Source organism: Taeniopygia guttata, chromosome 21 (assembly GCF_048771995.1).
Source record: "Taeniopygia guttata chromosome 21, bTaeGut7.mat, whole genome shotgun sequence".
Taxonomy (NCBI): domain Eukaryota; kingdom Metazoa; phylum Chordata; class Aves; order Passeriformes; family Estrildidae; genus Taeniopygia; species Taeniopygia guttata.
In genome coordinates this window covers 5,845,129-5,871,576 of record NC_133046.1, presented here as the reverse complement: position 1 = coordinate 5,871,576, position 26,448 = coordinate 5,845,129, and the positions used below count along the sequence as shown (strand labels likewise).

General features: G+C 58.5%; 1 protein-coding gene across 2 annotated transcripts in view; it reads left to right on the top strand.

Annotated features, from left to right (window-relative positions):
• The window catches only part of ATP13A2 (ATPase cation transporting 13A2), a 32,648-nt gene that overhangs the window by 2,824 nt on the left and 3,376 nt on the right, over positions 1-26,448 (top strand). Inside the window, exons 1-26 of one of the 2 annotated variants that reach the window (XM_032752153.3) lie at positions 793-871; positions 2,857-2,930; positions 4,359-4,526; positions 5,775-5,833; positions 6,385-6,499; positions 6,589-6,668; positions 8,166-8,243; positions 9,963-10,032; positions 11,433-11,567; positions 11,725-11,791; positions 13,755-13,886; positions 14,705-14,860; positions 15,567-15,677; positions 15,793-15,839; positions 15,941-16,129; positions 17,135-17,341; positions 18,134-18,256; positions 18,735-18,891; positions 20,240-20,360; positions 20,529-20,653; positions 21,620-21,780; positions 23,128-23,238; positions 23,948-24,027; positions 25,023-25,175; positions 25,281-25,377; positions 25,872-26,095. In XM_032752153.3, the coding sequence (XP_032608044.3) occupies positions 862-871; positions 2,857-2,930; positions 4,359-4,526; positions 5,775-5,833; positions 6,385-6,499; positions 6,589-6,668; positions 8,166-8,243; positions 9,963-10,032; positions 11,433-11,567; positions 11,725-11,791; positions 13,755-13,886; positions 14,705-14,860; positions 15,567-15,677; positions 15,793-15,839; positions 15,941-16,129; positions 17,135-17,341; positions 18,134-18,256; positions 18,735-18,891; positions 20,240-20,360; positions 20,529-20,653; positions 21,620-21,780; positions 23,128-23,238; positions 23,948-24,027; positions 25,023-25,175; positions 25,281-25,377; positions 25,872-26,095 (3,050 nt within the window). In that variant the 5' untranslated portion in view covers positions 793-861. Of the gene's footprint in view, positions 1-792; positions 872-2,856; positions 2,931-4,358; positions 4,527-5,774; positions 5,834-6,384; positions 6,500-6,588; positions 6,669-8,165; positions 8,244-9,962; positions 10,033-11,432; positions 11,568-11,724; positions 11,792-13,754; positions 13,887-14,704; positions 14,861-15,566; positions 15,678-15,792; positions 15,840-15,940; positions 16,130-17,134; positions 17,342-18,133; positions 18,257-18,734; positions 18,892-20,239; positions 20,361-20,528; positions 20,654-21,619; positions 21,781-23,127; positions 23,239-23,947; positions 24,028-25,022; positions 25,176-25,280; positions 25,378-25,871; positions 26,096-26,448 lie in introns of those variants that run through there. The other variant, XM_032752154.3, reaches the window with a different exon arrangement.

Sequence of the window (26,448 nt, the reverse complement as noted above, 5' to 3'; positions counted from 1 at the left end):
CCGGCTCTGCGCTCCAGATCCGAGGGTTCCCCCCCCTGTCGGGATGTGCAGTGGCTGTGGGAGCATCCAGAGCAGCCTCTTCCCAAATTTCCTTATCCTGCTGCTAATCCCGGTGTTGGTGGCGGAGAGGGAAGCAGGGAGCAGAGCTCTGTGCAGGGCTCGGGGAATTCCCGGGATCGGGGGTGGGGAAGGAGATCCAGGAGCCCCCGCGCCCTGTTTGCCGACGAGGAGTGGCCTCGGGGCTGGACTGCGGTGCGGCCGCTCCGCTGCGGATCCGCCCGGACACGGCCGCGGGGGTGGCGGGGATGGCGGCGCTGCTGGTCCCATCCCGACGGATCCCACCTTTCCCGACCCCATCCCGACTGATCCCAGCCCGGCCGATCCCAGCCCTACTGATCCCATCCTGACCAACCCCAGCCCGACCGACCCCATCCCGATCCATCCCACCTTTCCCAATCCCATTCCGACCGATCCCATCCCGATTGATCCCATCCTGACCTATCCCGTCCTGACCGATCCCATCCCGACCGATCCCATCCCGACGGACACCATCCCGACTGATCCCAGCCCAGCCGATCCCAGCCCAACTGGTCCCATCCTGACCAACCCCATCCCGACCCACCCCACCTTTCCTGACCGATCCCAGCCCAGCCGATCGATTGATCCCACCTTTCCTGGCCCCATCCCAACTGATCCCACCTTTCCGACCCCATCCAGTCCGATCCCACCTTTCCCAACCCCATCCTCACCGATCCCACCTTTCCCAGCCCCATCCCAACCTATCCTACCTTTCCCGGCCCCATCCTCACCAATCCCACCTATCCCGACCCCATCCCGGCCATCCCACCCCACCAGGAGCAGATGCTGTGGGGTGAGTCTGTGCCGGGGCTTTCCTCACCTGCCGAGCTTTGGGAATCCCCCCAGAATGGGGCTGGAATCCCACTGGAACGGGGCTGGAATCCCACTGGAACGGGGCTGGAATCCCCCCAGAACGGGGCTGGAATCCCCCGGGAACAGGGCTGGAATCCCCCCGGAACGGGGCTGTGCGGAGCCGCTCGGTTCCCCCCGAGGATTTGTTGCTTTAGGATCAAGAAAATCCAGGATAGTTCCATAAGGAGAGGGACGGGCCGGGCTTCCCACTGCCCAGAGGCTCCGGGAAGGGGAACTGGGCTGATTTCAGGTTGTTTGGATAGTTTTCCCCGCTCCTGCAGATCCCGGGAAAAGCCCTTGTGCCCCCTGCCCTGTGCTTTGTCCTGCCCTTGGGAAGGGCAGCGCTCCTGGAGCTGGAATTCCCAATTTTTGCAGCGTTGGACGCTGTCGCTGACTCCTCCTTTCCTTTTCTTGGTTTCTGGGACAGCTTTTGTTTTACTGAACCGCCCCTCAGGCTCATCCCCCAGTTTCCCCCCTCCAAATTTATCCGGTGGAGCAACACTGGAGATGGATCCCCCACACCGGGATCACCAAAAACAGGGAATGGTTTTAATGAACAGCTTCTGTCCCCTGCGAGGACAGGGAGCAGCAGGAATCCAGCCAGGGCGGTTTTTCCAGTCTAAATCCTTGAGCTGGTCTCGGTGCCCTCCTGGAAACTCAGCCCTGGCCCAGGCAGGAAATATCCACGTGTTCCAGGAGTGGGAACAGCTCCCGGCTCTGTGCTGGTGCCACGTGTCACCTCCCGCTGCTGCTGGGACATCCCAGCCTTGGGAATGCTGTGATTGTAATCCATCCTGGATTTAGGGAATGAGCAGGATCAGGGATTTGTAATCCATCCTGGATTTGGGGAATGAGCAGGCTCAGGTAATCCATCCTGGATTTGGGGAATGAACAGGTTCAGGAATTCCATCCTGGATTTGGGGAATGAGCAGGCTCAGGAATTCCATCCTGGATTTGGGGAATGAGCAGGTTCAGTGACTCATGATCCATCCTGGATTTAGGGAATGAGCAGGCTCAGGTAATCCATCCTGGATTTAGGGATTGAGCAGGCTCAATGACTCTTAATCCATCCTGGATTTGGGGAATGAGCAGGCTCAGGGACTCATAATCCATCCTGGATTTGGGGAATGAGCAGGTTCAGGAATTCCATCCTGGATTTGGGGAATGAGCAGGCTCAGGTAATCCATCCTGGATTTAGGAAATGAGCAGGCTCAGTGAGTCATAATCCATCCTGGATTTAGGGAATGAGCAGGCTCAGTGAGTCATAATCCATCCTGGATTTAGGGAATGAGCAGGCTCAGTGAGTCATAATCCATCCTGGATTTAGGGAATGAGCAGGCTCAGGAATTCCATCCTGGATTTGGGGAATGAGCAGGCTCAGTGACTCATAATCCATCCTGGATTTGGGGAATGAGCAGGCTCAGGTAATCCATCCTGGATTTGGGGAATGAGCAGGCTCAGGTAATCCATCCTGGATTTAGGGAATGAGCAGGCTCAGTGACTCTTAATCCATCCTGGATTTAGGGAATGAGCAAATTCAGCTTCAGGCACGTAGGGCGATGGTTGAGATCCCACCTGGGGAGATCCCAGGGATGATCCCTGATCCCAATTCCCAAGGCTGCGCTTTGGGGCTCAGCAGAGTCCGACGTTAATTGGAGCACGGCTAAAACTGGGAAATGCCAATTTTTCAGCAGCCAGGAGCAAACCCAGGGAGAAAACAAGGAACGAACAAGCTGGAAAAGTGTCAGGGCTGCCTTCCCGTGCCCGCTGAGCTCGGGGACAACGCCAGCCACAATTCCGGGGGCCGCTCCGGCGGGTCCCCGTGACCGTCACATGCCGGGGGGGATGAGGGGGCAGCGATCCCGGCGGGATGGCCCCAACCACCCCCTGGGCTGACCCTGCTCCGTGTTTCTGCTGGATTTGCAGACAGCAGCCGGCTGCTGGGGGCCCCGTGCCCGGGCTACGGGACGCTGCAGCGGGACTCGGACGTGCCCCACATGGTAGGTGCCAACTGGGGGTGCCCCACATGGTAGGTGCCAACTGGGGGTGCCCCACATGGTAGGTGCCAACTGGGGGTGCCCCACATCCATCCCGGTGCTCCCCGTGCCTCCAGCTGCTGCTTTTCCAGCCCCAGGGTCTCCCTGCCCAGGGTTGGGTCACGACGGGATTTTGGGGGGTCGGGGTTAGTGGTTGGTGGTGGAATTTAGTGGGTGTTGCGGCTGAGCGGCCGGGTGGGGGTGGCTGATTCCTGGGATTGATTCACAGGGATTCCCGGGATTGATTCCTGGTGATTGATTCCCAGTGATTCCAGGGATTGATTCCCACTGATTGATTCCCAGTGACTGATTCCCAATGACTGATTCCCAGTGATTGATTCCCAGTGATTGATTCCCAATGATTGATTCCCAGTGATTCCAGAGATTGATTCCCAGTGATTCCCATTGATTGATTCCCAGGGATTCCCATTGATTGATTCCCAGGGATTGATTCCCAGTGATTGATTCCCAGTGATTCCAGGGATTGATTCCCAGTGATTGATTCCCAGTGACTCCAGAGCTTGATTCCCACTGATTGATTCCCACTGATTGATTCCCAGTGATTCCAGGGAATGATTCCCAGTGATTGATTCCCAGGGATTCCAGGCATTGATTCCCAGTGACTGATTCACAGGGATTCCAGGGATTGATTCCTGGTGATTGATTCCCAGTGATTGATTCCCAGTGGTTGATTCCCAGTGATTCCCATTGATTGATTCCCAGGGATTCCTATTGATTGATTCTCAGGGATTGATTCCCAGTGAATGATTAGCAGTGATTCCAGGGATTGATTCCCACTGATTGATTCCCAGTGACTGATTCCCAGTGATTCCAGGGATTGATTCCTGGTGATTGATTCCCCGTGACTGATTCCCAGTGATTCCCATTGATTCATTCCCACTAATTGATTCCCACTGATTGATTCCCAGTAATTCACAATGATTGATTCCCAGTGATTCCCAGTGACTAATTCCCAGTAGTTCCCAGTGACTGATTCCCAGTGATTCCCAGTGACTGATTCCCAGTGGTTCCCAGTGGTTCCCGGTGTAATTCCCGGTGGTTCCCAGTGTAATTCCCGGTGGTTCCCAGTGATTCCCAGTGTAATTCCCAGTGGTTCCCAGTGTAATTCCCAGTGACTGATTCCCAGTGGTTCCCAGTGACTGATTCCCAGTGATTCCCAGTGATTCCTGGTGACTCACGGTGATTCCCAGTGGTTCCCAGTGTAATTCCCAGTGTCATTCCCGGTGATTCCCAGTGACTGATTCCCAGTGATTCCCAGTGTAATTCCCAGTGACTGATTCCCAGTGGTTCCCAGTGTAATTCCCAGTGGTTCCCAGTGGTTCCCGGTGTAATTCCCGGTGTAATTCCCGGTGCCGGCTCCCCGCTCCGCAGGAGGTGTGGGGGTACCAGCGGCGGCCCTGGCGGGTGCTGCTGTGCCACGCGGGCTCCGTGCTGAGCGCGGGGCTGCTCCTGCTGCTCTTCCACTGGAAACCCAACCTGGAGGTGCAGGCCAAGTGCCGGCCCTGCGCCCTGGGCCAGGCCGACTGGCTCATCATCAGGGTGAGGCCCGTGGGACCACGGCTGGGGGGCGCTGTGGGTCTGGGATTGGGCTCTGTGGGTCTGCGACGGGGTTCTGTGGGTCTGGGGTGGGGCTGTGTGGGTCTGGGGCGGGGCGCTGTGGGTCTGGGGCGGGGTTCTGTGGGTCTAGGATGGGGTACTGGGAGTGTGGGACGGGGTTCTGTGGGTCTGGAGTAGAGTTCTGTGGGTCTGGAGTGGGGTTCTGGGAATCTGGATTGGATTCTGTGGGTCTGGGGTTGGATTCTGTGGGTCTGGTGTGGGGCTCTGTGGGTCTGGGGCGGGGTTCTGTGGGTCTGGGGTGGGACTCTGTGGGTCTGGGGTGGGGTACTGGGACTCTGGATTGGATTCTGTGGGTCTGGGACTGGATTCTCTGGGTCTGGGGTGGGGTTCTGTGGGTCTGGGGTGGGGCGCTGTGGGTCTGGGGTGGGGTTCTGTGGGTCTGGGGTGGGGTTCTGTGGGTCTGGGGCGGGGCTCTGTGGGTCTGGGATGGGGCTCTGTGGGTCTGGGATGGGGCTCTGTGGGTCTAGGGTGGGGTTCTGTGGGTCTGGGATGGGGTTCTGTGGGTCTGGGGTGGGGTTCTGTGGGTCTGGGGTGGGGTTCTGTGGGTCTGGGGTGGGGTTCTGTGGGTCTGGGGCGGGGCTCTGTGGGTCTGGGATGGGGCTCTGTGGGTCTGGGATGGGGCTCTGTGGGTCTGGGATGGGGTTCTGGGAATCTGGATTGGATTCTGTGGGTCTGGGGTGGGGTACTGTGGGTCTGGGGTGGGGTACTGTGGGTCTGGGGTGGGGCTCTGTGGGTCTGGGGTGGAGCTCTATGGGTCTGGGGTCGGGCTCTGTGGGTCTGGGATGGGGCTCTGTGGGTCTGGGGTGGGATTCTATAGGTCTGGGGCTGGATTCTCTTGATCCAGGGTGGATTCTGTGGATTGGGAGTTGGATTTTGTAGATCTGGGGTGGGATTCTGTGGGTCTGGGGCAGGGCTCTGTGGGTCTGGGGTGGGATTCTCTTGATCCAGGGTGGATTCTGTGGGTCTGGGGTTGGATTCTGTGGGTCTGGGGCGGGGTTCTGTGGGTCTGGGATGGGGTTCTGTGGGTCTGGGATGGGGTTCTGTGGGTCTGAGGTGTCCCTGCCGTGTCATTCCCGTGTCCCTGCCGTGTCATTCCCGTGTCCCTGCCGTGCCATTCCCATGTCCCTTCCATGCCATTCCGTGTCCCTGCCATGCCATTCCGTGTTCCAGGACCGTTTCGGGCAGTGCTTCACCACCCGGGTGCTGACGGAGCCGCTGGGCGAGGCCGGGTGAGCCGGGCCTGGCACGGTGTCCCCAAGGGTGGGGACAGGGCACGGGTGTCCCCGAGGGACAGGGACGGGGCACGGGTGTCCCCAGGGGATGGGGACGGGGCACGGGTGTCCCCAAGCTGGGCACGGGTGTCCCCAAGGGAGGGTGGCTGATCCCCAATGTCCCCAGGGGAGGGTGGCTGTGTCCCAATGTCCCCAAGGGAGGGTGGCAGGCCATGTCTGAGCCCAGGTGTCCCCAAGGGGGGGTGGTTGAGCCCCAATGTCCCCAAGGGAGGGTGGCTGAGCCCCAATGTCCCCAAGGGAGGGTGGCTGAGCCTGGGTGTCCCCAAGGAAGGGTGGCAGGTAATGTCTGAACCTGGGTGTCCCCAAGGGAGGGTGACTGAGCCCCAATGTCCCCAAGGGAGGGTGGCTGAGCCCCAATGTCCCCAAGGGGGGGTGGCAGGCCATGTCTGAGCCCCAGTGTCCCCAAGGGGGGGTGACAGGCCGTGTCTGACCCCCAATGTCCCCAAGGGGGGGTGACAGGCCGTGTCTGAGCCCGGCTCCCTCGGCAGCCTGGAGCAGCACCCCGGGGCGCAGCCCGAGCGCAGCGGCAGTGTGACGGTGGCAGTGGCGGTGGCAGATGAGGAGGAGAGCCGTGACACCGTGCGGCTGCACGACAAGGACGAGGTGGCACCGGGACCTTTCCCTGTCCCCAAGCCCTGTCCCTGTCCCTGGACACTCCGCTCACGCCTTTCTGTCCCCTCCCTGTCCGGCAGAAGAACCTCCTGAGGTATTACCTGTTCCAGGGAATGCGCTACGTGTGGCTGGAGCGGCGGCAGGCCTTCTGCAGGGTCAGGTACTCCTGGATCCACCACCCTGCTCCTCCTGGATCCTCCTCCTGGATCCTTCTCCTGGATCCTCCCAGAGCCCGCCATCCCTGCTCCTCCTGGATCCTCCTCCTGCATCCTCCTCCTGGATCCTCCTCCTGGATCCTCCTCCTGGATCCTCCTCTTGGATCCTCCCAGAGCCCACCATTCCTGCTCCTCCTGGATCCTCCTCCTGATCCTCCTGGATCCTCCTCCTGTATCCTCCCAGAGCCCACCATCCCTGCTCCTCCTGGATCCTCCTCCTGGATCCTCCCAGAGCCCACCATTCCTCCTGGATCCTCCTGGATCCTCCTCCTGGATCCTTCTCCTGGATCCTCCCAGAGCCCACCATCCCTGCTCCTCCTGGATCCTCCTGAATCCTCCTCCTGAATCCTCCTCCTGATCCTCCTCCTGGATCCTCCTCCTGGATCCTCCTGGATCCTCCTCCTGATCCTCCTCCTGGATCCTCCTCCTGATCCTCCTCTTGGATCCTCCCAGAGCCCACCATTCCTGCTCCTCCTGGATCCTCCTGGATCCTCCTGGATCCTCCTGGATCCTCCTCCTGGATCCTCCTGGATCCTCCCAGAGCCCACCATCCCTGCTCCTCCTGGATCCTCCTCCTGAATCCTCCTCCTGATCCTCCTCCTGGATCCTCCTCCTGGATCCTCCTGGATCCTCCCAGAGCCCACCATTCCTGTTGGATCCTCCTGGATCCTCCTCCTGGATCCTCCTGGATCCTTCTCCTGGATCCTCCTCCTGGATCCTCCTGGATCCTCCCAGAGCCCACCATTCCTGCTGGATCCTCCTGGATCCTCCCGGGGTTCAGAGGGGACAAGATGGAGGAAATTGGGTGTGCCTTGTCCTTTTTCTCCTTCTTCATGCCCTCCATGTTTCACTGTGGTGTTGGCATTTTTCTGTTGGTTCAGGCTGGGGACACACTGTCCAACGTAGGTGACAGATATTGGCACGTTATTGTAAATCCAGCACAGGTAGTTTGTGGTATTTAATGTTTGTACCATCCCACTGAGGGCAGAGCCCCACACGCTGCCCTGCAGGACAGAGCTGCGGCAGGGCAGCAGAACATGGTAGAGATAAACAGAATAAACAACCCTGAAACCAGCACAGACCAATTATGGCTTCTGCTTTGGCAACAGAGCAAAAAGATAGAGACTTTCTACAATTTCAGAATCATCAATACCTCAGATTCTGACACACACACACACATTTATGTGTATATATAAAAGTCCCGTGCCCGGGAGCGGGCTGGGGCAGTTTGGCAGGGCTGGGCACTCCCGTCTCTCTCTCTCTCTGTGCCCCTTTTGTTGCCTTCCCTTGGCAGCCGTGGGCTGCAGAGAGGCCAAGGAAGGAGCAGGGAACAGGGCACTCTCCTTTCCAAAGGGCTGAGCTTGTCCCAAACCCTTGGCTGGGCTGTTTTTTCCGCCCTTCCCGCTGGCTCTGACTCTTTCCCTGTTTTCTTTCCTCCCCAGCGTGCTGGACGAGGGCTGGACCTGCGCGGAGCTGCACCTGAGCCGGGCCGGGCTGCAGCAGCAGGAGCATGGCACCAGGTGGGGATGGCACCAACAGGGATTTCCAGGGAATCCCAGAGCCTCAGACCCCAAACCTGCAGGGAAATCCCAGTGTCTCAGACCCCAAACTGGACAGGGAAATCCCAGAGCCTCAGACCCCAAACTGGACAGGGAAATCCCAGAGACTCAGACCCCAAACTGGACAGGGAAATCCCAGAGCCTCAGACCCCAAACTGCACAGGGAAATCCCAGAGCCTCAGACCCCAAACCTGCAGGGAAATCCCAGAGCCTCAGACCCCAAACTGGACAGGGAATCCCAGAGCCTCAAACCCCAAACTGGACAGAGAAATCCCAGAGCCTCAGACCCCAAACTGGACAGGGCTTTTCCAGGGAATCCCAGAGCCTCAGACCCCAAACCTGCAGGGAATCCCAGAGCCTCAGACCCCAAACCTGCAGGGAAATCCCAGAGCCTCAGACCCCAAACTGGACAGGGAAATCCCAGAGCCTCAGACCCCAAACCTGCAGGGAAATCCCAGAGCCTCAGACCCCAAACCTGCAGGGAAATCCCAGAGCCTCAGACCCCAAACCTGCAGGGAATCCCAGAGCCTCAGACCCCAAACTAGACTGGGAAATCCCAGAGCCTCAGACCCCAAACTGGACAGGGAATCCCAGAGCCTCAGACCCCAAACCTGCAGGGAAATCCCAGAGCCTCAGACCCCAAACCTGCAGGGAAATCCCAGAGCCTCAGATCCCAAACTGGACAGGGAAATCCCAGAACCTCAGACCCCAAACTGGACAGGGAATCCCAGAGCCTCAGACCCCAAACTGGACAGGGAAATCCCAGAACCTCAGACCCCAAACCTGCAGGGAAATCCCAGAGCCTCAGACCCCAAACTGGACAGGGAAATCCCAGAGCTCAGACCCCAAACTTGCAGGGAAATCCCAGAGCCTCAGACCCCAAACTGGGCAGGGAAATCCCAGAGCCTCAGATCCCAAACTGGGCAGGAAAATCCCAGAGCCTCAGACCCCAAACTGGACAGGGAAATCCCAGAGCCTCAGACCCCAAACCTGCAGGGAAATCCCAGAGCCTCAGACCCCAAACTGGACTGGGAAATCCCAGAGCCTCAGACCCCAAACCTGCAGGGAAATCCCGGAGCCTCAGACCCCAAACCTGCAGGGAAATCCCAGAGCCTCAGACCCCAAACTGGACTGGGGAATCCCAGAGCCTCAGACCCCAAACTGGGCAGGGAAATCCCAGAGCCTCAGACCCCAAACTCTTACCCTCTTTTCCCAAGGATGAAACTCCTTCCCTCTATTCCCAAGGATAAAATTCCTTCCTTTCCCCAAGGATAAACCCCCTTCCCTCTTTTCCCAAGGATGAAAATCCTTTCCTCTTTTCCCAAGAATCAAACTCCTTCCCTGTCCCAAGAATGAAACTCCTTCCCTCTCTTTTCCCAAGGTTAAAATTCCTTCCCTTTCCCAAGGTTAAAATTCCTTCCCATTCCCAAGGATAAAACCCCTTCCCTCTTTTCCCAAGGATAAAATTCTTCCCCTCTCTTTTTTCCCAAGGACAAAATCCTTTCCCAAGGATAAAACTCCTTCCCTCTCTTTTCCCCAAGGTTAAAATTCCTTCCCTTTCCTTTCCCAAGGATAAAATTCTTCCCCTCTCTTTTTCCCAAGGACAAAATTCTCCTTTCCCAAGGATCAAACTCCTTCCCCAAGGATAAAATTCCCTCGCTGTCCTTCCCCCCCCTGCAGGAGGAAGATCTACGGCCCCAACCTCATCGAGGTGCCCGTCAAGTCCTACGCCAGGCTCCTGGTGGAGGAGGTGGGTTCCAGATGGGCTTCCCAAGCGGATTTTTTTGGGACAGATCCCTCCCCTGCTCCTGGAAGCGCTTCCCAACCCTTGGGAAAAGGCAGAGCCATGAAGGGGACCTTTCCTGCCCCCTGGGCTTGGACAGGAGCAGCCCCTGGGGGCTGTGGAGGTGGCTGAGTCCTCAGGAGCAGCATCCATAGGGAATTCTGGGGGGTTTTGGGGGTTTGAGGGCTGCCAGCCCCAAGGAAGGGCCAGGTTCTCCTCTGGATCTGGGAACCTGGAGGGCTCACCGTGGGCTGGGGGAAACTTTTCCTCCTGCCAGGAGCCTGGAGGAATTCCTCCCACCTGGAAATCCCACACTGGGCTGGGAGAAGCTTTCCCCACCCCAAGGAGCCTGGAAATCCCATACTGGGATGGGGGAGGTTCTTCCCACTTCCAGGAACCTGGAAATGCCATGATGGGCTGGAAGAGGTTCTCCCACCCCAAGGAACCTGGAAATCCCATACTGGGCTGGGGGAGGTTCTCCAACACTGAGGAACCTGGAAATGCCATGATGGGCTGGAGAATGTTCTCCAACCCTGAGGAACCTGGAAATTCCATACTGGGCTGGGGAAGGTTCTCCCACTCCGAGGAACCTGGAAATCCCATACTGGGCTGGGGGAGGTTCTTCCCACTTCCAGGAACCTGGAAATGCCATGATGGGATGGGGGAGGTTCTCCCCACTTCCAGGAGCCTGGAGGTTCCATACTGGGCAGGAGGAAGCTCTTCCCACTTCCAGGGAACCTGGAAATGCCATGATGGTCTGGAAGAGGTTCTCCCACCCTGAGGAACCTGAAAATCCCATACTGGACTGGGGGAGGTTCTCCCACTCCAAGCAACCTGGAAATCTCATACTGGGCTGGGGGAGGTTCTCCAAGCATGAGGAACCTGGAAATCCCATACTGGGCTGGGGGAGTTTCTCCCATCTTGAGGAACCTGGAAATGCCATGATGTTCTGGAGGAGGTTCTCCCCACTTCCAGGAGCCTGGAAATGCCATGATGGGCTGGGGGAGTTTCTCCATCCCCAAGGAACCTGGAAATGCCATGATGGGATGGAGGAGGTTCTCCCACCCTGAGGAACCTGGAAATGCCATGATGGGATGGAGGAAGTTCTCCATCCCCCAAGGAGCCTGGAAATCCCATACTGGGCTGGGGGAGGTTCTCCCACCCTGAGGAACCTGGAAATGCCATGATGGGCTTGGGGAGGTTCTCCCACCCCGAGGAACCTGAAAATGCCATGATGGGATGGAGGAATTTCTCCCACTCCAAGGAACCTGAAAATCCCGTGATGTTCTGGAGGAGGTTCTCCCACCCCGAGGAGCTCTCCCAGAATTTCCCCCACTCCCAAACCTGTTTTTTTCTCCTTGTTGCAGGTGCTCAACCCCTTCTACCTGTTCCAAGTGCTCAGCATGGTGCTGTGGGTGTGCGATGCCTACTACTACTACGCCGCCTGCATCTTCCTCATCTCCACCCTCTCGCTGGGGCTGTCCCTCTACGAGACACGCAAGGTGGGTGGGGGCGGCTCCTTGGGGGTCACAGCCCCACTCTGGGTGGGCTCAGCCCTCTCCTTATCCCCTGTCCATGCTTCCCAGCCCCCAGGGCCGTTTTTGGGGAAAGTTTCCGGTGTTTTGGGTGGATTCTGACCGTTCCCTCCCTCCCTCCCAGCAAAGCACCACGCTGAGGAACATGGCCAGGATGTCCGTGCGGGTCCAGGTCCGGCGGCCCGGAGGAGGTGAGAGGGAGGATTTTTGGGATGGTTTTGGGATGATGTCTCCTTTGGGATGCTGGTTCCACACCAAAGCAGCGTTGGGATAACTGGGAATGGTGTTGGGATGCAGCATCCCGGGAATAATGGTATTGTACATGGGAATAATTCTGTGGGACACCAGAGTAATGTTCTCCAGGTTTCCAGAGATGAGTGTCCCATTCCCCAATCCCTGAGCAGGTTCTCCAGCTGTCAGGAGATTTGTGCCACATTCCCCAACCCCTGATCAGGGTTCTCCAGGTTTTCAGGGATTCATGTCCCATTCCCCAACCCCTGAGCAGGGTTCTCCAGGTTTTCAGGGATTCATGTCCCATTCCCCAACCCCTGAGCAGGGTTCTCCAGGTTTCCAGATATTCGTGTCCCATTCCCCAATCCCTGACTGTGATTCTCCAGCTTTCCAGAGATTCATGGCCCATTCCCCAATCCCTGACTGTGATTCTCCAGCTGTCAGGAGATTCGTGCCCCATTCCCCAATCCCTGTGATTCTCCACGTTTCCAGAGATTCATGGCCCATTCCCCAACCCCTGAGCAGGTTTTCCAGCTGTCAGGAGATTCGTGCCCCAGTCCCCAATCCCTGACTGTGATTCTCCAGCTTTCCAGAGATTTGTGCCCCATTCCCCAATCCCTGAGTTCCCCAATCCCTGAGCAGGTCCTGCAGGTGTCAGGAGATTCGTGCCCCATTCCCCAACCCCTGAGCGGGTTCTCCAGGTTTCCAGAGATTCGTGCCCCATTCCCCAATCCCTGTGATTCTCCAGCTTTCCAGATATTTGTGCCCCATTCCCCAACCCCTGAGCAGGTTCTCCAGGTGTCAGGAGATGAGTGCCTCAATTCCCAAGACTGAGCAGGGTTCTGCAGGTGTCTGGAGATTCGTGTCCCATTCCCCAATCCCTGAGCAGGTTCTCCAGCTTTCCAGAGATTTGTGCCCCATTCCCCAATCCCTGACCGTGATTCTCCAGCTTTCCAGAGATTCGTGCCCCATTCCCCAATCCCTGAGCACATTCTCCAGGTGTCAGGAGATGAGTGCCTCAATTCCCAAGCCTAAGCAGGGTTCTGCAGGTTTCCAGAGATTTGTGCCCCATTCCCCAATCCCTGAGCAGGTTCTCCAGGTTTCCAGAGATTCATACCCCATTCCCCAATCCCTGAGCAGGTTCTCCAGCAGACAGGAGATTCGTGCCCCATTCCCCAATCCCTGAGCAGGTTCTCCAGGTTTCCAGAGATTCGTGCCCCAGTCCCCAATCCCTGACTGTGATTCTCCAGGTTTCCAGAGATTTGTGTCCCATTCCCCAACCCCTGAGCAGGTTCTCCAGCTGTCAGGGGATTCGTGCCCCATTCCCCAATCCCTGACTGTGATTCTCCAGCTTTCCAGAGATTCATGCCCCATTCCCCAATCCCTGAGCAGGTTCTCCAGCTCTCAGGAGATGAGTGCCTCAATTCCCAAGTCTAAGCAGGGTTCTGCAGGTTTCCAGAGATTTGTGCCCCATTCCCCAATCCCTGAGCAGGTTCTCCAGCTGTCAGGAGAGTTGTGCCCCATTCCCTAATCCCTGACTGTGATTCTCCAGCTTTCCAGAGATTCGTGTCCCATTCCTCAATCCCTGACTGTGATTCTCCAGCTTTGCAGAGATGAGTGCTCCATTCCCCAATCCCTGAGCAGGTTCTCCAGGTTTCCAGGGATTCGTGTCTCATCCCCAATCCCTGAGCAGGTTCTGCAGCTTTCCAGAGATGAGTGCCCCATTCCCCAGTCCCTGAGCAGGTTCTCCAGCTTTCCAGAGATTCGTGCCCCATTCCCCAATCCCTGAGCAGGTCCTGCAGCTTTCCAGAGATTTGTGCCCCATTCCCCAATCCCTGACTGTGATTCTCCAGCTATCAGGAGATTCCTGCCCCATTCCCCAATCCCTGAGTTCCCCAATCCCTGAGCAGGGCTGTTTTCCAGAGGAGCTGCTGGTCAGCTCGGCGGAGCTGGTGCCCGGGGACTGCATCCGGCTGCCGGCGGCCGGGGCGCTGCTGCCCTGCGACGCTGCGCTGCTGAGCGGGGAGTGCATGGTCAACGAGAGCCTGCTGACCGGTGAGAGCCCACCCCTGCCCACCCCGGGGCTGCCCAGAGCAGGGCCAGGCAGGGTTCAGAGAGAAAAGTGGCTGTTCCATCAGGAGCCTCCGAGGTTGCACCCAAAATGGACAATGGGCACAAGTTTTTCAGGCAATTATAAGTTTTTAACCCCATTTATCTATCAGGGGTTAATGCTCCAGTGATGAAGTCATTAACCCCCAGTTTGCTGCCCCACGACTGATTTTGTTTGTACTTCTCAGTGGCTGAGGCTGGGGGTGTCTCTGAGTTCCCGGCTCGGGGGAGTTGCTGTGGCTGGGCACTAATGCAGCACAGGATCTGAAAACCACAAAATATAAAATCCTCAGGCATCACATTCCCACAGGATTCAGCCAGAGTGGGGTTCAGAGCTGGGCACTAATGCAGTGCAGGATGTGAAAAACACTAAATATAAAATCCTCAGGCATCACATTCAGGCATCACTCAGCCAGAGTGGGGTTCAGAGCTGGGCACTAATGTGGTGCAGGATCTGAAACACAAAATATAAAATGCTCAGGCATCACATTCCCACGGGATTCAGCCAGAGTGGGGTTCAGAGCTGGGCACTAATGTGGTGCAGGATCTGAAACACAAAATATAAAATGCTCAGGCATCACATTCCCACGGGATTCAGCCAGAGTGGGGTTCAGAGCTGGGCACTAAGGCAGTGCAGGATGTGAAAAACACAAAATATAAAGTCCTCAGGCATCACATTCCCACGGGATTCAGCCAGGGTCACCTTCCCACCCCGGCTGGCTGGCGCCTGGCTCCCGTGAGGTGACAGCGAGTGTTCTGGGCAGGGGAGAGCGTGCCGGTGATGAAGACGCCGCTGCCGGCGGGGAGAGCCGTGTACTGCCCCGAGGAGCACCGGCGGCACACGCTGTTCTGCGGGACGCAGGTCATCCAGGCCAAGGCCTACGTGGGCGGGGAGGTGCTGGCCGTGGTCACCCGCACAGGTGAGGGCTGGGGGGATGTCCTGGTTCAGGGAGAATTTGGGGAAAGAACCCCCAAAAGGGTTCCTTTAGGAAAGCAGACTCAATTGTCCCCTCCCCGCAACCGGTTTGGGAAGGATACCTCTTTGGAGAAAAAGTGGAAAAAATCTGTTTATTAAACAAGCAAACTTAAATAATATTAAACAATAAAACTTCTCGCCACTCCAAGAGAGAGACAAACTCAGGAAAATTCCCTGGGCTGCAGCTCGGCTCACTCAGTCTCTGATCAGTCCCTCCATGCTGGAAATGTCACGGCCCAGACCTGGAGCTGCTGCTGCTCTTCTGATGTTCAGCCCAGAGCAGGTCCAGAGAAAGGGAAAAAAACACAGTCCAGGGAACTTCTTTGCCTCAGCTAGCTAAAATTAACTAGAAAAGCAAAGGAGAGCTCTGTCCTGCTGTCTGTCCATCCGCAGACAACACACCCCAGGAGCAGGAATGTGGAGGAGGGAGTGCAGTTCTTGAAAATAAACTCCGCGTTTCTTCCCCCCACTTCACTCCTGGAACAATTCTTAAAGGTGTAGAACTTATTATTCAACATAAACAGGGCAGACAACTGGGAGTAAAGGCATCACACAGTCAGCCTAGGACAGGGGACAATCCCGGGATGAATCCCGGCTTGAATCCGTGCCCCTGGGAGCGGTGCCGTGGTGATCTCCCGCCTGTCCCGCAGGGTTCTGCACGGCCAAGGGGGACCTCATCAGCTCCATCCTCTACCCCAAACCCGTCAGCTTCAAGTTCTACAAGGACGCCGTGAAGTTTGTGCTGTTCCTCGCCATCCTGGGTAGGTGTGGGCCCGGCGGCGCGTCCCGGAGCAGCCAGATTCCTTGGAATGGGATTCCATTCCAGCTCCCCTGTGCGCCCTGCTTTGTCACCGAGCCCCTTCTCCCCCGGCACAGCTCTCATCGGCACCTTGTACAGCGTCCTCATCCTGGTGAGGAACCAGGTAGGGCTGGTGGAGCGATAGGGAGAGCGTGAAGAGATCCCTCGGGGTGGGGATGCCCACCCCTCTTCCTCATCCTCCTCATCCTCCTCCTGCTCTCCCAGGTCCCCGTGGGACAAATCATCATCCGTGCCCTGGACCTGGTCACCGTCATCGTGCCGCCGGCGCTGCCGGCCGCCGTGACCGTGGGCACCATCTACGCGCAGAACCGGCTGAAGAAGCAGGGGATCTTCTGCATCAGCCCCCCGCGCATCAACCTCTGCGGGAAGATCCGCCTGGTGTGCTTCGACAAGGTGAGGCGGGCGGGGTGGGGTGGGTGGGCACCGAGGCTGTGCCCCCAGACCCACGGCACTGTGCCCAAAGACTGGGATGTGCTGGATGTGTGGGGCAGCGTGGGCACCGAGGCTGTGCCCCCCAGACCCACGGCACTGTGCCCGCAGACTGGGACGTGCTGGATGTGTGGGGCAGGGTGGATGGGCACCAAGACTGTGCCCCAGACCCACGGCACTGTGCCCAAAGACCGGGATACGCTGGATGTGTGGGGCAGGGTGGGCACCGGGGCTGTGCCCCCCAGACCCATGGCGCTGTGCCCGCAGACTGGGACACACTGGATGTGTGGGGCAGGGCAGGGCGGGCACCGAGGCTGTGCCCCAGACCCATGGTGCTGTGCCCACAGACCGGGACGCTGACCCAGGAGGGGCTGGACGTGTGGGGCAGGGTGGGTGCCCAGGCTGCCCCCCAGACCCACGGCGCTGTGCCCAAAGACCGGGACACGCTGGATGTGTGGGGCAGGGTGGGTGCCCGGGCTGTGCCCCAGACCCACAGCGCTGTGCCCAAAGACTGGGAAGCGCTAGACGTGTGGGGCAGGGTGGGTGCCCAGGCTGTGCCCCAGACCGACGGTGCTGTGCCCACAGACTGGGACACTGACCCAGGAGGGGCTGGATGTGTGGGGCAGGGTGGGCAGGCACTGAGGCTGTGCCCCCAGACCCACAGCGCTGTGCCTGCAGACCGGGACGCACTGGACGTGTGGGGCAGGGCAGATGGGCACCCACATACCGGGATGCACTGGGCGGGTGGGGCAGGGTGGGTGGGCACCAGGGCTGCCCCCCAGACCCACAGCGCTGTGCCCACAGACCGGGATGCGCTGTGGATGTGTGGGGCAGGGTGGGTGCCCGGGCTGCCCCCAGACCCACGGCGCTGTGCCCACAGACCGGGACGCTGACCCAGGAGGGGCTGGACATGTGGGGCAGGGCGGGCACCGAGGCTGCCCCCCCAGACCCACGGCACTGTGCCCACAGACCGGGACGCTGACCCAGGAGGGGCTGGACGTGTGGGGCGTGGTGCCCCTGGAGCAGCAGCGCTTCCTGCCCATGGTGCGCGAGCCCCGCTGCCTGCCCGCCGGCGCCCTGCTCTACGCCCTGGCCACCTGCCACGCCGTGGCACCGCTGCGGGGACAGCTCGTCGGGGACCCCGTGGACATCAAAATGCTGGAATCCACCGGCTGGGTGAGGCGCAGAGGGGGGATGTGGGTCTCGGGTTTCCAGCCGGGCAGAAGCTCCGGGTGACGCTGCCAAGGCAGGACAGGAATGAGATGAACGACCCAGGAGGCTGCTGGTGATAGTAAAAGGGTTTTAAAATCATGGGGGTTTAGGGTTAAAAGGAAAATTAAGCTTAGTAGGCTCTGGAAAAATAAATACCCTAAGCACATGAAGAACTTGTACTTGCTAGAGCTGCACCTGTGTAGCTAGTACACGATAAATTGTTAGATGTGATGGTTGTTTAGTAATTAAATATAATTACTGTTTAATCGTAAGAATAACCATGGGAAACTGTGGACAGGGGCCTAAGAAAGATCACTATAAACTCATGTCAATGTATACAATAGAACGATAAAAGTTTAATAATTAATATGTAAGTTATATAAGGATAGAATATAAAATGTGTTCAGCTCGAAAGCCGTGTCGGAGTCAGATTTGGGTCTGCAGAGCTCCCAATAAAAGCACCTGCAGATAATCACATCCTGTGATGCTGTGTGCTCCTGAACGCCGACACTGAGACTAAAACACTCCTTTATACAGAGCTCTGTGAGGTAATTCCAACTCCACTGGTCCCAAGGTGCAAACAACTCACAGCACTGGTGTACAGTGCCTGCCGAGCAGTGATAGACCTTAACTGCAAACAGTGGGAGCGACAAGAGAGATAAAGAATTATTTACATTCTTTGCCAGGCTGGAAACTCTGACTCTGAGACCCACGGGAGGTGTTGGGAATCTCAGGGTTTTGCCCTCTCGGTTTCAGCGCCTGGAGATGATGGAGGAGGAGGAGGAGGAAGGGGAGCTCCCGGCGGCGTTCCGGCAGTTCGAGGTGAAGGTCTTGGCCGTGGTGAAACCTCCACCAGAGGAGGAGCAGCCTCGGGACAGGGTAATGGCATGAAGGCTCCCCACCCTCTTGCCTCCCGGGGGAATTCCTGCCTCCTGGAGGAATTCCTGCCTCCTGGAGAAATTCCTGCCTCCCGGGGGAATTCCTGCCTCCCTGGACCTCCTGGAGGAATTCCTGCCTCCTGGGGGAATTCCTGCCTCCTGGAGGAATCCTGGAGGAATTCCTGCCTCCTGGAGGAATTCCTGCCTCCTGGAGGAATCCTGGAGGAATTCCTGCCTCCTGGAGGAATCCTGGAGGAATTCCTGCCTCCTGGAGGAATCCTGGAGGAATTCCTGCCTCCTGGAGGAATTCCTGCCTCCTGGAGGAATTCCTGCCTCCTGGAGGAATTCCTGCCTCCTGGAGCTGCCTCCTGGAGGAATTCCTGCTTTCTGGAGGAATTCCTGCCTCCTGGGGGTATTCCTGCCTCCTGGAGCTGCCTCCCGGGGGAATTCCTGCCCGGCCCTGATCCCAGTTTCCACAGAGGCACCAGGCCCCGCTGGGGATCCTGCGGCGTTTCCCGTTCTCCTCCTCCCTGCAGAGGATGAGCGTCCTGGTCAAGCTGCCCGGAGAGGCCTCGGCCCACGCCTTCGTCAAGGGCGCCCCGGAGATGGTGGCCAGTCTGTGCAGGAGGGAAACTGGTTTGTACTGGGAGGTGGGGCTCATCCCCCAGGGAATTATCCTCAGGAATGCCATGGGGGGGATACCAAAGGCTTTGGGGTGGCTCCAGCCACAGGAGGGAAAGGAAACGGGAGCCAGAAGATGGGGAATGGGGTTGGGGGCTTCCCAGGGTGGGATTTTCAGGCTCCTTGGGGTGGGGAGAGCTTCCCCCAGCCCAGGATGGGATTTTCAGGCTCCTGGGGGTGGGGAGAGCTTCCCCCAGCCCAGGGTGGGATCCCCAGCTCCCTTGGGATGGGGAGAGCTTCCCCCAGCCCAGGATGGGACCCCCAGGTCCCTGAAGGTGGGGAGAGCTTCCCCCAGCCCAGGATGGGACCTCCAGGCCCCTTAGGGATGAGGAGAGCATTCCCCAGTCCAGGATGGGATCCCCAGCTCCCTTGGGATGGGGAGAGCTTCCCCCAGTCCAGGATGGGATTTTCAGGTCCCTCGGAGTGGGGAGAGCATTCCCCAGCCCAGGATGGGATCTCCAGGCCCCTTAGGATGGGGAGAGCTTCCCCCAGCCCAGGGTGGGATCTCCAGGTGCCTTGGGATGAGGAGAGCATTCCCCAGTCCAGGATGGGATCTCCAGGTCCCTTAGGGTGGGGAGAGCATTCCCTAGCCCAAGATGGGACCCCCAGGTCCCTTAAGGTGGGGAGAGCTTCCCCCAGTCCAGGATGGGATTTTCAGGTCCCTTGGGATGAGGAGAGCATTCCCCCAGCCCAGGATGGGATCTCCAGGTCCCTTGGAGTGGGGAGAGCATTCCCCAGTCCAGGATGGGATCTCCAGGCTCCTTGGGGGTGGGGAGAGCTTCCCCCAGCCCAGGATGGGATCCCCAGTTCCCTTAGGATAAGGAGAGCTTTCCCCAGCCCAGGATAGGATTTTCAGGCTCCTTGGGGGTGGTGAGAGCTTCCCCCAGCCCAGGATGGGATCTCCAGGTGCCTTGGGATGAGGTGAGCTTCCCCCAGCCCAGGATGGGATTTTTTAGGTCCCTTGGGATGAGAGCTTCCCCCAGCCCAGGATGGGATTTTCAGGTTCTTTGGGATGAGGAGAGCATTCCCCCAGCCCAGGGTGGGATTTTCAGGTCCCTTGGGATGAGGAGAGCATTCCCCAGTCCAGGATGGGATCTCCAGGCTCCTTGGGGTGGGGAGAGCTTCCCCCAACCCAAGATGATACCCCCAGGTCCCTTAGGGTGGGGAGAGCATTCCCCAGCCCATGCTGGCATCTCCAGGCTCCCTGAGGTGCAGCTGCTGATGAGCACCCACACCCCAGCGCTCCGTGTCCCCTTCCGGAGCCGGGGTTCCCTCAGGAGCTGTTCTGGCCTCGCTTTTCCAGTGCCCCCGGATTTCTCCCAGGTGCTCCGGCACTACACCACCGACGGGTTCCGGGTCCTGGCTCTGGCCTGCAAAGCCCTGGGCACGGTGGCCACCTTTGAGGAGGCCCTGCAGCTCCCCAGGTGGGTGCCAGCGCTCCCTCTGTTTCCCGGGATGCCCTGCATGGAATTCAACCCGGATCCACACAGAGGGAATCCCCGGCTGGTTCCCAGATGGGTTTCAGCTCCTCACACCCCCTGATGCTCTGTGCTGGTGGTGGAGGGGGTGAAAGGCTCCGTGTCTCCCACCAGGGACTCCGTGGAGAGCGGCCTGACCTTCCTGGGGTTCCTGGTGATGAAGAACGTGCTGAAGCCGGAGTCTGCCCCGGTGATCCAGCTGCTGAGGAGCGCCAACATCCGCCCCGTCATGGTGACAGGTGACCCCGGGAGGGAGCGGCACGCCGACAGTCCTGGGCAGTGTGCAGGGAGAAAGGGCTTTCCCAGCAGGAACCCCACCAGGACCCCCACACCAGGAATCCCACCAGGAATCCCAACAGAAATCCCACCAGGAACCCCACCAGATCAGCACCAGGAACCCCACCCCAGAAATCCCACCCCAAGAACCCCACCAGATCACCACCAGCAATCCCACCACAGATCCCAGCAGAAATCCCACCCCAGAAACCCAACCAGGAACCCCACCCCAAAAACCCCAGCAGGAATCCCAACAGAAATCCCACCCCAGGAACCCCACAAGGAACCCCACCCCAGAATCCCTACCAGGAACCCCACCCCAGAAATCCCACCTGAAGAACCCCACCAGATCACCACCAGGAATCCCACCAGGAACCCCACCCCAGGAACCCCACCAGGAACCCCACCCCAGGAACCCCAGCAGGAATCCCACCCCAGGAACCCCACGAAGAACGCCACCCCAGAATCCCTTACCAGAAATCCCACCCCAGAAATCCCACCCCAGGAACCCCACAAGATCACCACCAGAAATCCCACCCCAGGAACCACCCCAGGAACCCCACCAGGAGCTCCATCAGGAACCCCACTCCAGAAACCCCACAAGATCACCACCAGGAATCCCACCAGGATTCCCAACAGAAATCCCACCCCAGGAACCCCACCAGATCCCCACCAGGAACCCCACCCCAGGAATCCCAAACTCCGTGCCCAGTGCAGGGGGTGTAGGGTCACCTCTGGGTGTTTTCCAGGCAGGAGAACCCACATTTCTTTGGGGCAGGGGAGGCAGGAGGTTTTGGAGGAAAGAAGAGGGAAGCCAAGCCACCACGTGGCTGCGGTGGCCGGGAGAGGGGACAGAGCAGCTTGGAGCTGCTCCTCTTGTCCTGGACGTGCCAAAACCTCCTTGCTGATGGCCCACGTGTCCCTGGCAGGGGACAACATGCTGACAGCCATGAACGTGGCGCGGGGGTGCCGCATGGTGGAGCCCAGGGAGGGCGTGATCTTCGTCACGGCCTCGCCGCCCGGCCACGACAAACCCGCCGCGCTCAAGTTCGTCCTGGCCGAGCACTCCCAGGGCGAGGAGCAGCCCGAGGTGAGAGCCCAGGACACCTTCTGGGAGCCCAAACTGCCCAGGCACCCTGCAGGGGGTTGGTTTTTCATGGAATCCCAGAATTCCAGCACGGTTTGGGTTGGAGGGACCTTAAAGCTCATCCCATTCCATGTGCCGGGACACCTTCCACCATCCCAGGCTGCTCCAAGTCCTGTCCAGCCTGGCCTTGGGCACCTCCAGGGATCCAGGGGCAGCCACAGCTGTTTTGGGATCCCGTGCCAGGGAGGAATTTTTTCCCAATATCTAAAAAATTGAGTCCCTCAAATCTGGCTTTCTCCACAGTCCTGGGAATCCCGGAATCCCAGAATGGGTTGGGTTGGAAAGGACCTCAAAGCTCATCCCATTCCCTGTGCAGGGACACCTTCCACTATCCCAGGGTGCTCCAGCCTGGCCCTGAGCCCTCCCAGGGATGGGAAGGGCTTTTCCAGCACCGTTATCCTTGGAGGCAATCGAGGCTGTGATCCCTCTCCTCATAAATCCATCCTCTGGGAGAGGCTCAGCTGCTCCTGCCTTTCCCTGGAGCACATCCAGGGATCCAGGCTGGAATAGCAGCTCCAAACATGTCCCCATGGATGGCTGGGTCAGCCCAGCCCTGCACCCCAAACAGCCCCACTGGGAATTGGGATTTTGGGGAGCCATTCCCTGCTTCTCCAGGTTGAAACAGCCACACTGGGAATTGGGATTAGCCCCATTGGGAATTGGGATTTTGGGGAGCCATTCCTGCTGCTCCAAGCTGGGCTTTGATGGCTGGGTCAGCCCAGCCCTGCACCCCAAACAGCTCCACTGGAATTTGGGATTTTGGGAGCCATTCCCTGCTTCTCCAGGTTGAAACAGCCCCACTGGGAATTTGGATTAGCCCAGCCCTGTACCCCAGTCAACCCCACTGGGAATTGGGATTTTGGGGAGCCATTCCCTGCTTCTCCAGGTTGAAACAGCCCCACTGGGAATTGGGATTTCAGGAGCCATTCCCACTGCTCCAGATCTGGCATGGAGCCCTTGGTCAGCCCAGCCCTGCACCCCGAACAGCCCCACTGGGAATTGGGATTTTGGGAGCCATTCCTGCTGCTCTGGGACTGGGAATTGGGATTTTGGGGAGCCATTCTCTGTTTCTCCAGGTTGAAACAGCCCCACTGGGAATTGGGATTTCAGGAGCCATTCCCACTGCTCTAGATCTGGCATGGAGCCCTTGGACAGCCCAGCCCTGCACCCCAAACAGCCCCACTGGGAATTGGGATTTTGGGGATCCATTCCCGCTGCTCTGGGCGGGTCCTGGCTCGGCCTGGGGGCCCTGCAGGGATTTGGGCTGGAGCTGGAGCTGTTTTCCTGCAGGGCCTGCAGCAGCAGGACGGCTCCTCCCTCCCACCCCGGCACTGCCACTTCGCCCTCAACGGGAAATCCTTCCAGGTGGTCTGCGAGCACTTCTCCGAGCTGCTGCCCCGGGTGAGTGGGGCAGGAAGCCTTGGGGAGCCCTCCAGTGCCACAAGGAACCTTCCAGTGGGCTGGGAACCCTCCAGTGCCACAAGGAAGTTTCCAGTGCCACAGGGAACCTTCCAGTGCCACTGGGAACCTTCCAGTGCCACAGGGAACCCTCCAGTGCCATTGGGAACCCTCCAGTTCCATTGGGAACCCTCCAGTGCCACAGGGAACCCTCCAGTGCCACATGGAACTCTCCATCCTTTGACCTCTGCGGGCTTTACCACTGCAGCCCCACTGCTCCAAACCAGAACTCCCTGCGGCTGATTCTTTGGCTGCTGTGAGATTCCCAGCTGGACATTCCCAGTACCCTGCTGGACATTCCCAGTTGGACATTCCCAGTGCCCTGTTGGACATTCCCAGTTCCCAGTTGGACATTCCCAGTTCCCAGCTGAACATTCCCAGTTGGACATTCCCAGTGCCCTGTTGGACATTCCCAGTTCCCAGCTGGACATTCCCAGTTGGACATTCCCAGTGCCCTGTTGGACATTCCCAGTTCCCAGCTGGACATTCCCAGTTCCCAGCTGGACATTCCCAGTTGGACATTCCCAGTTCCCAGCTGGACATTCCCAGTGCCCTGTTGGACATTCCCAGTTCCCAGTTGGACCTTCCCAGTTCCCACAGGACATTCCCAGTGTCCTGCCCCCGGAATGCCGACGGCTCCTCCCCGTTGCAGATCCTGCTCCGTGCCACGGTGTTCGCGCGCATGCTGCCCGAGCAGAAGACCCAGCTGGTCTGCAGCCTGCAGGAGCTCAAGTGAGGCCAGGGGCCGGATCCCGGGGGAATAATCCTGGAATTCCGGGGTGGGCTGGCTGGGAGACACCTCAGACATCCCCTGGTGGCACCCATGGGCAGGGACACTTCCACCGGCTCCAGCCTGGAATGGGGCGCCCACAGCTTCTCCGGGCCGAGCCAGGGCTTTTCCCTGTTCCCTGAGGAATGTGGGGTCCCTTTCCCATTCCCTGCAGAATGTGGGGTCCCTTTCCCATTCCCTGCGGAATGTGGGGTCCCTTTCCCATTCCCTGCGGAATGTGGGGTCCCTTTCCCATCCCCTGAGGAATTTGGAATCCCCTTCCCAATTCCCTGAGGAATGTGGGATCCCTTTCTCATTCCCTGAGGAATGGAGGATCCCTTTCCCTTTTCCTGAAGACCATGGGGTCCCTTTTCCCATCCCCTGAGGAATGTGGGGTCCCTTTCCCCATTCTTTGAGGAACGTGGGGTCCCTTCCCCATTCCCTGAGGAATGTGGGGTCCCTTTCCCTGTACCCTGAGCAATGTGGGATCCCTTTCTCATTCCCTGAGGAATGTGGGATCCCTTTCCCTGTACCCTGAGGAATGTGGGGTCCCTTTCCCATTCCCTGAGGAATGTGGGACTTCTTTCTCATTCCCTGAGGAATGTGTGATCCCTTTTCTCATTCTCTTAGGAATATGGAATCCCTTTCGTGCATTCCTTGAGGAATGTGGGGTCGTTTTCTCATTCCTGAGGAATGTGAGAACCCCTTCCCCATTCCCTGGGGAATGTGGGATCCCTTTCCCTGTACCCTGAGGAATGTGGGGTCCCCTCCCCATTCCCTCAGGAATGTGGGATCCCTTTTCTCATTCCCTTAGGAATGTGGGATCCCTTTCCCATTCCCTGAGGCCCGTGGGGTCCCTTCCCCATTCCCTGAGGCCCGTGGGGTCCCTTTCTCAATTCCCTGAGGCCCGTGGGGTCCCTTTCCCATCCCTGAGGACCGTGGGGTCCCTTTCCCGCAGCTACTGCGTGGGGATGTGCGGGGACGGCGCCAACGACTGCGGGGCGCTGCGGGCGGCCGACGTCGGCATCTCGCTGTCCGAGGCCGAGGCGTCGGTGGCCTCGCCCTTCACCTCCCGCGTGGCCACCATCGAGTGCGTGCCCAGGGTCATCCGGTGAGCAGGGGAATCCCGGGAATCCCGGGAATGTGGGGGAATTCCCCTCGGGATTGCTCCCGGGGAGGGGTGGCCGGTGGTGACGCCGTGTCCCCTCCGTCCCAGGGAGGGCCGGTGCTCCTTGGTCACCTCCTTCGGGGTCTTCAAGTACATGGCCCTGTACAGCCTGGTCCAGTTCGTGTCCGTGCTCCTGCTCTACACCGTGAGTTCCCATCCCCAATCCCTGCTTTTATCAGGAAATCCTGAGCCACTGATGCTTTTTAGACAAAATTATGGGAATAAAAAGCACTTGTATTTATTGAAGGGCCTTCAGGTACATTTAGTGAAGACGAAACCCCACCAGGGGCTACACCCAAAAATAGACCACGGTTTTTCACGGGTTTTCACACTTTGATAACTTCGGTCCATTTGCATATTGGGGTTAATCCTCCAATTCCAGCTTCAGCTAATGAAGTCATTTACCCCGAGTTTGCTCCCCCCAGCTCCCTTTTGTTTAATTTCCCGGGGCCTGAGGCAGTGAGGTGTCCTTGATTGCCAGGCCTGGAGAGGAATTGTTGTGTGTGCCCAAACCAGGAGAGCAGCAGCTGAGCCGTGTGTGGAGTTTGGAGTTCTGCACTAAAGACCTGCAGGGTCACAAACACACGGAAAATATGAAAGCTAAGCTGAGTCCGAGCCTGTCCCTTCCCTCCTCTGCAGATCAACACCAACCTGAGTGATTTCCAGTTCCTGTTCTTCGACCTGGTGATCACCACCACGGTGGCCGTGCTGATGGGGCGCACGGGGCCGGCGCTGGCGCTGGGCGTGCGGCGCCCGCAGGGAGCCCTGATCAGCGGGCTGGTGCTGGGCAGCCTCCTGCTGCAGACAGCCCTGCTGGTCACCGTGCAGCTCCTCAGCTACTTCATCACCGTCTCACAGAGCTGGTGAGGGCCCCACGGCTGGGAACTGTGGGATTCCGGGGTTGGAAAAGGTCAGCGAGTCCAACCCCTGTATTGCCATTAAACCACGAGTGTCGCTGTCGAGGCAGGACGGGAATGAATAGATTTGACTCAGAAGGCTGTGAGAATGAAACTCTGATTTATTCAAAATACACCAGAGCTTCATGAGGACCAACTCCACTGGTTCTGAAGTGAAAACAACTCACAGCATTGGTGTACAGTGCTTGACGCACAGTGATAGAACTTAACTGTAAACACTGTGAACAACAAGAGAGATAAAGAATTATTTACATTCTTCTCCAGCTCTTTCCCAGGCGTCTGCCTGGCTAGAAACTCTT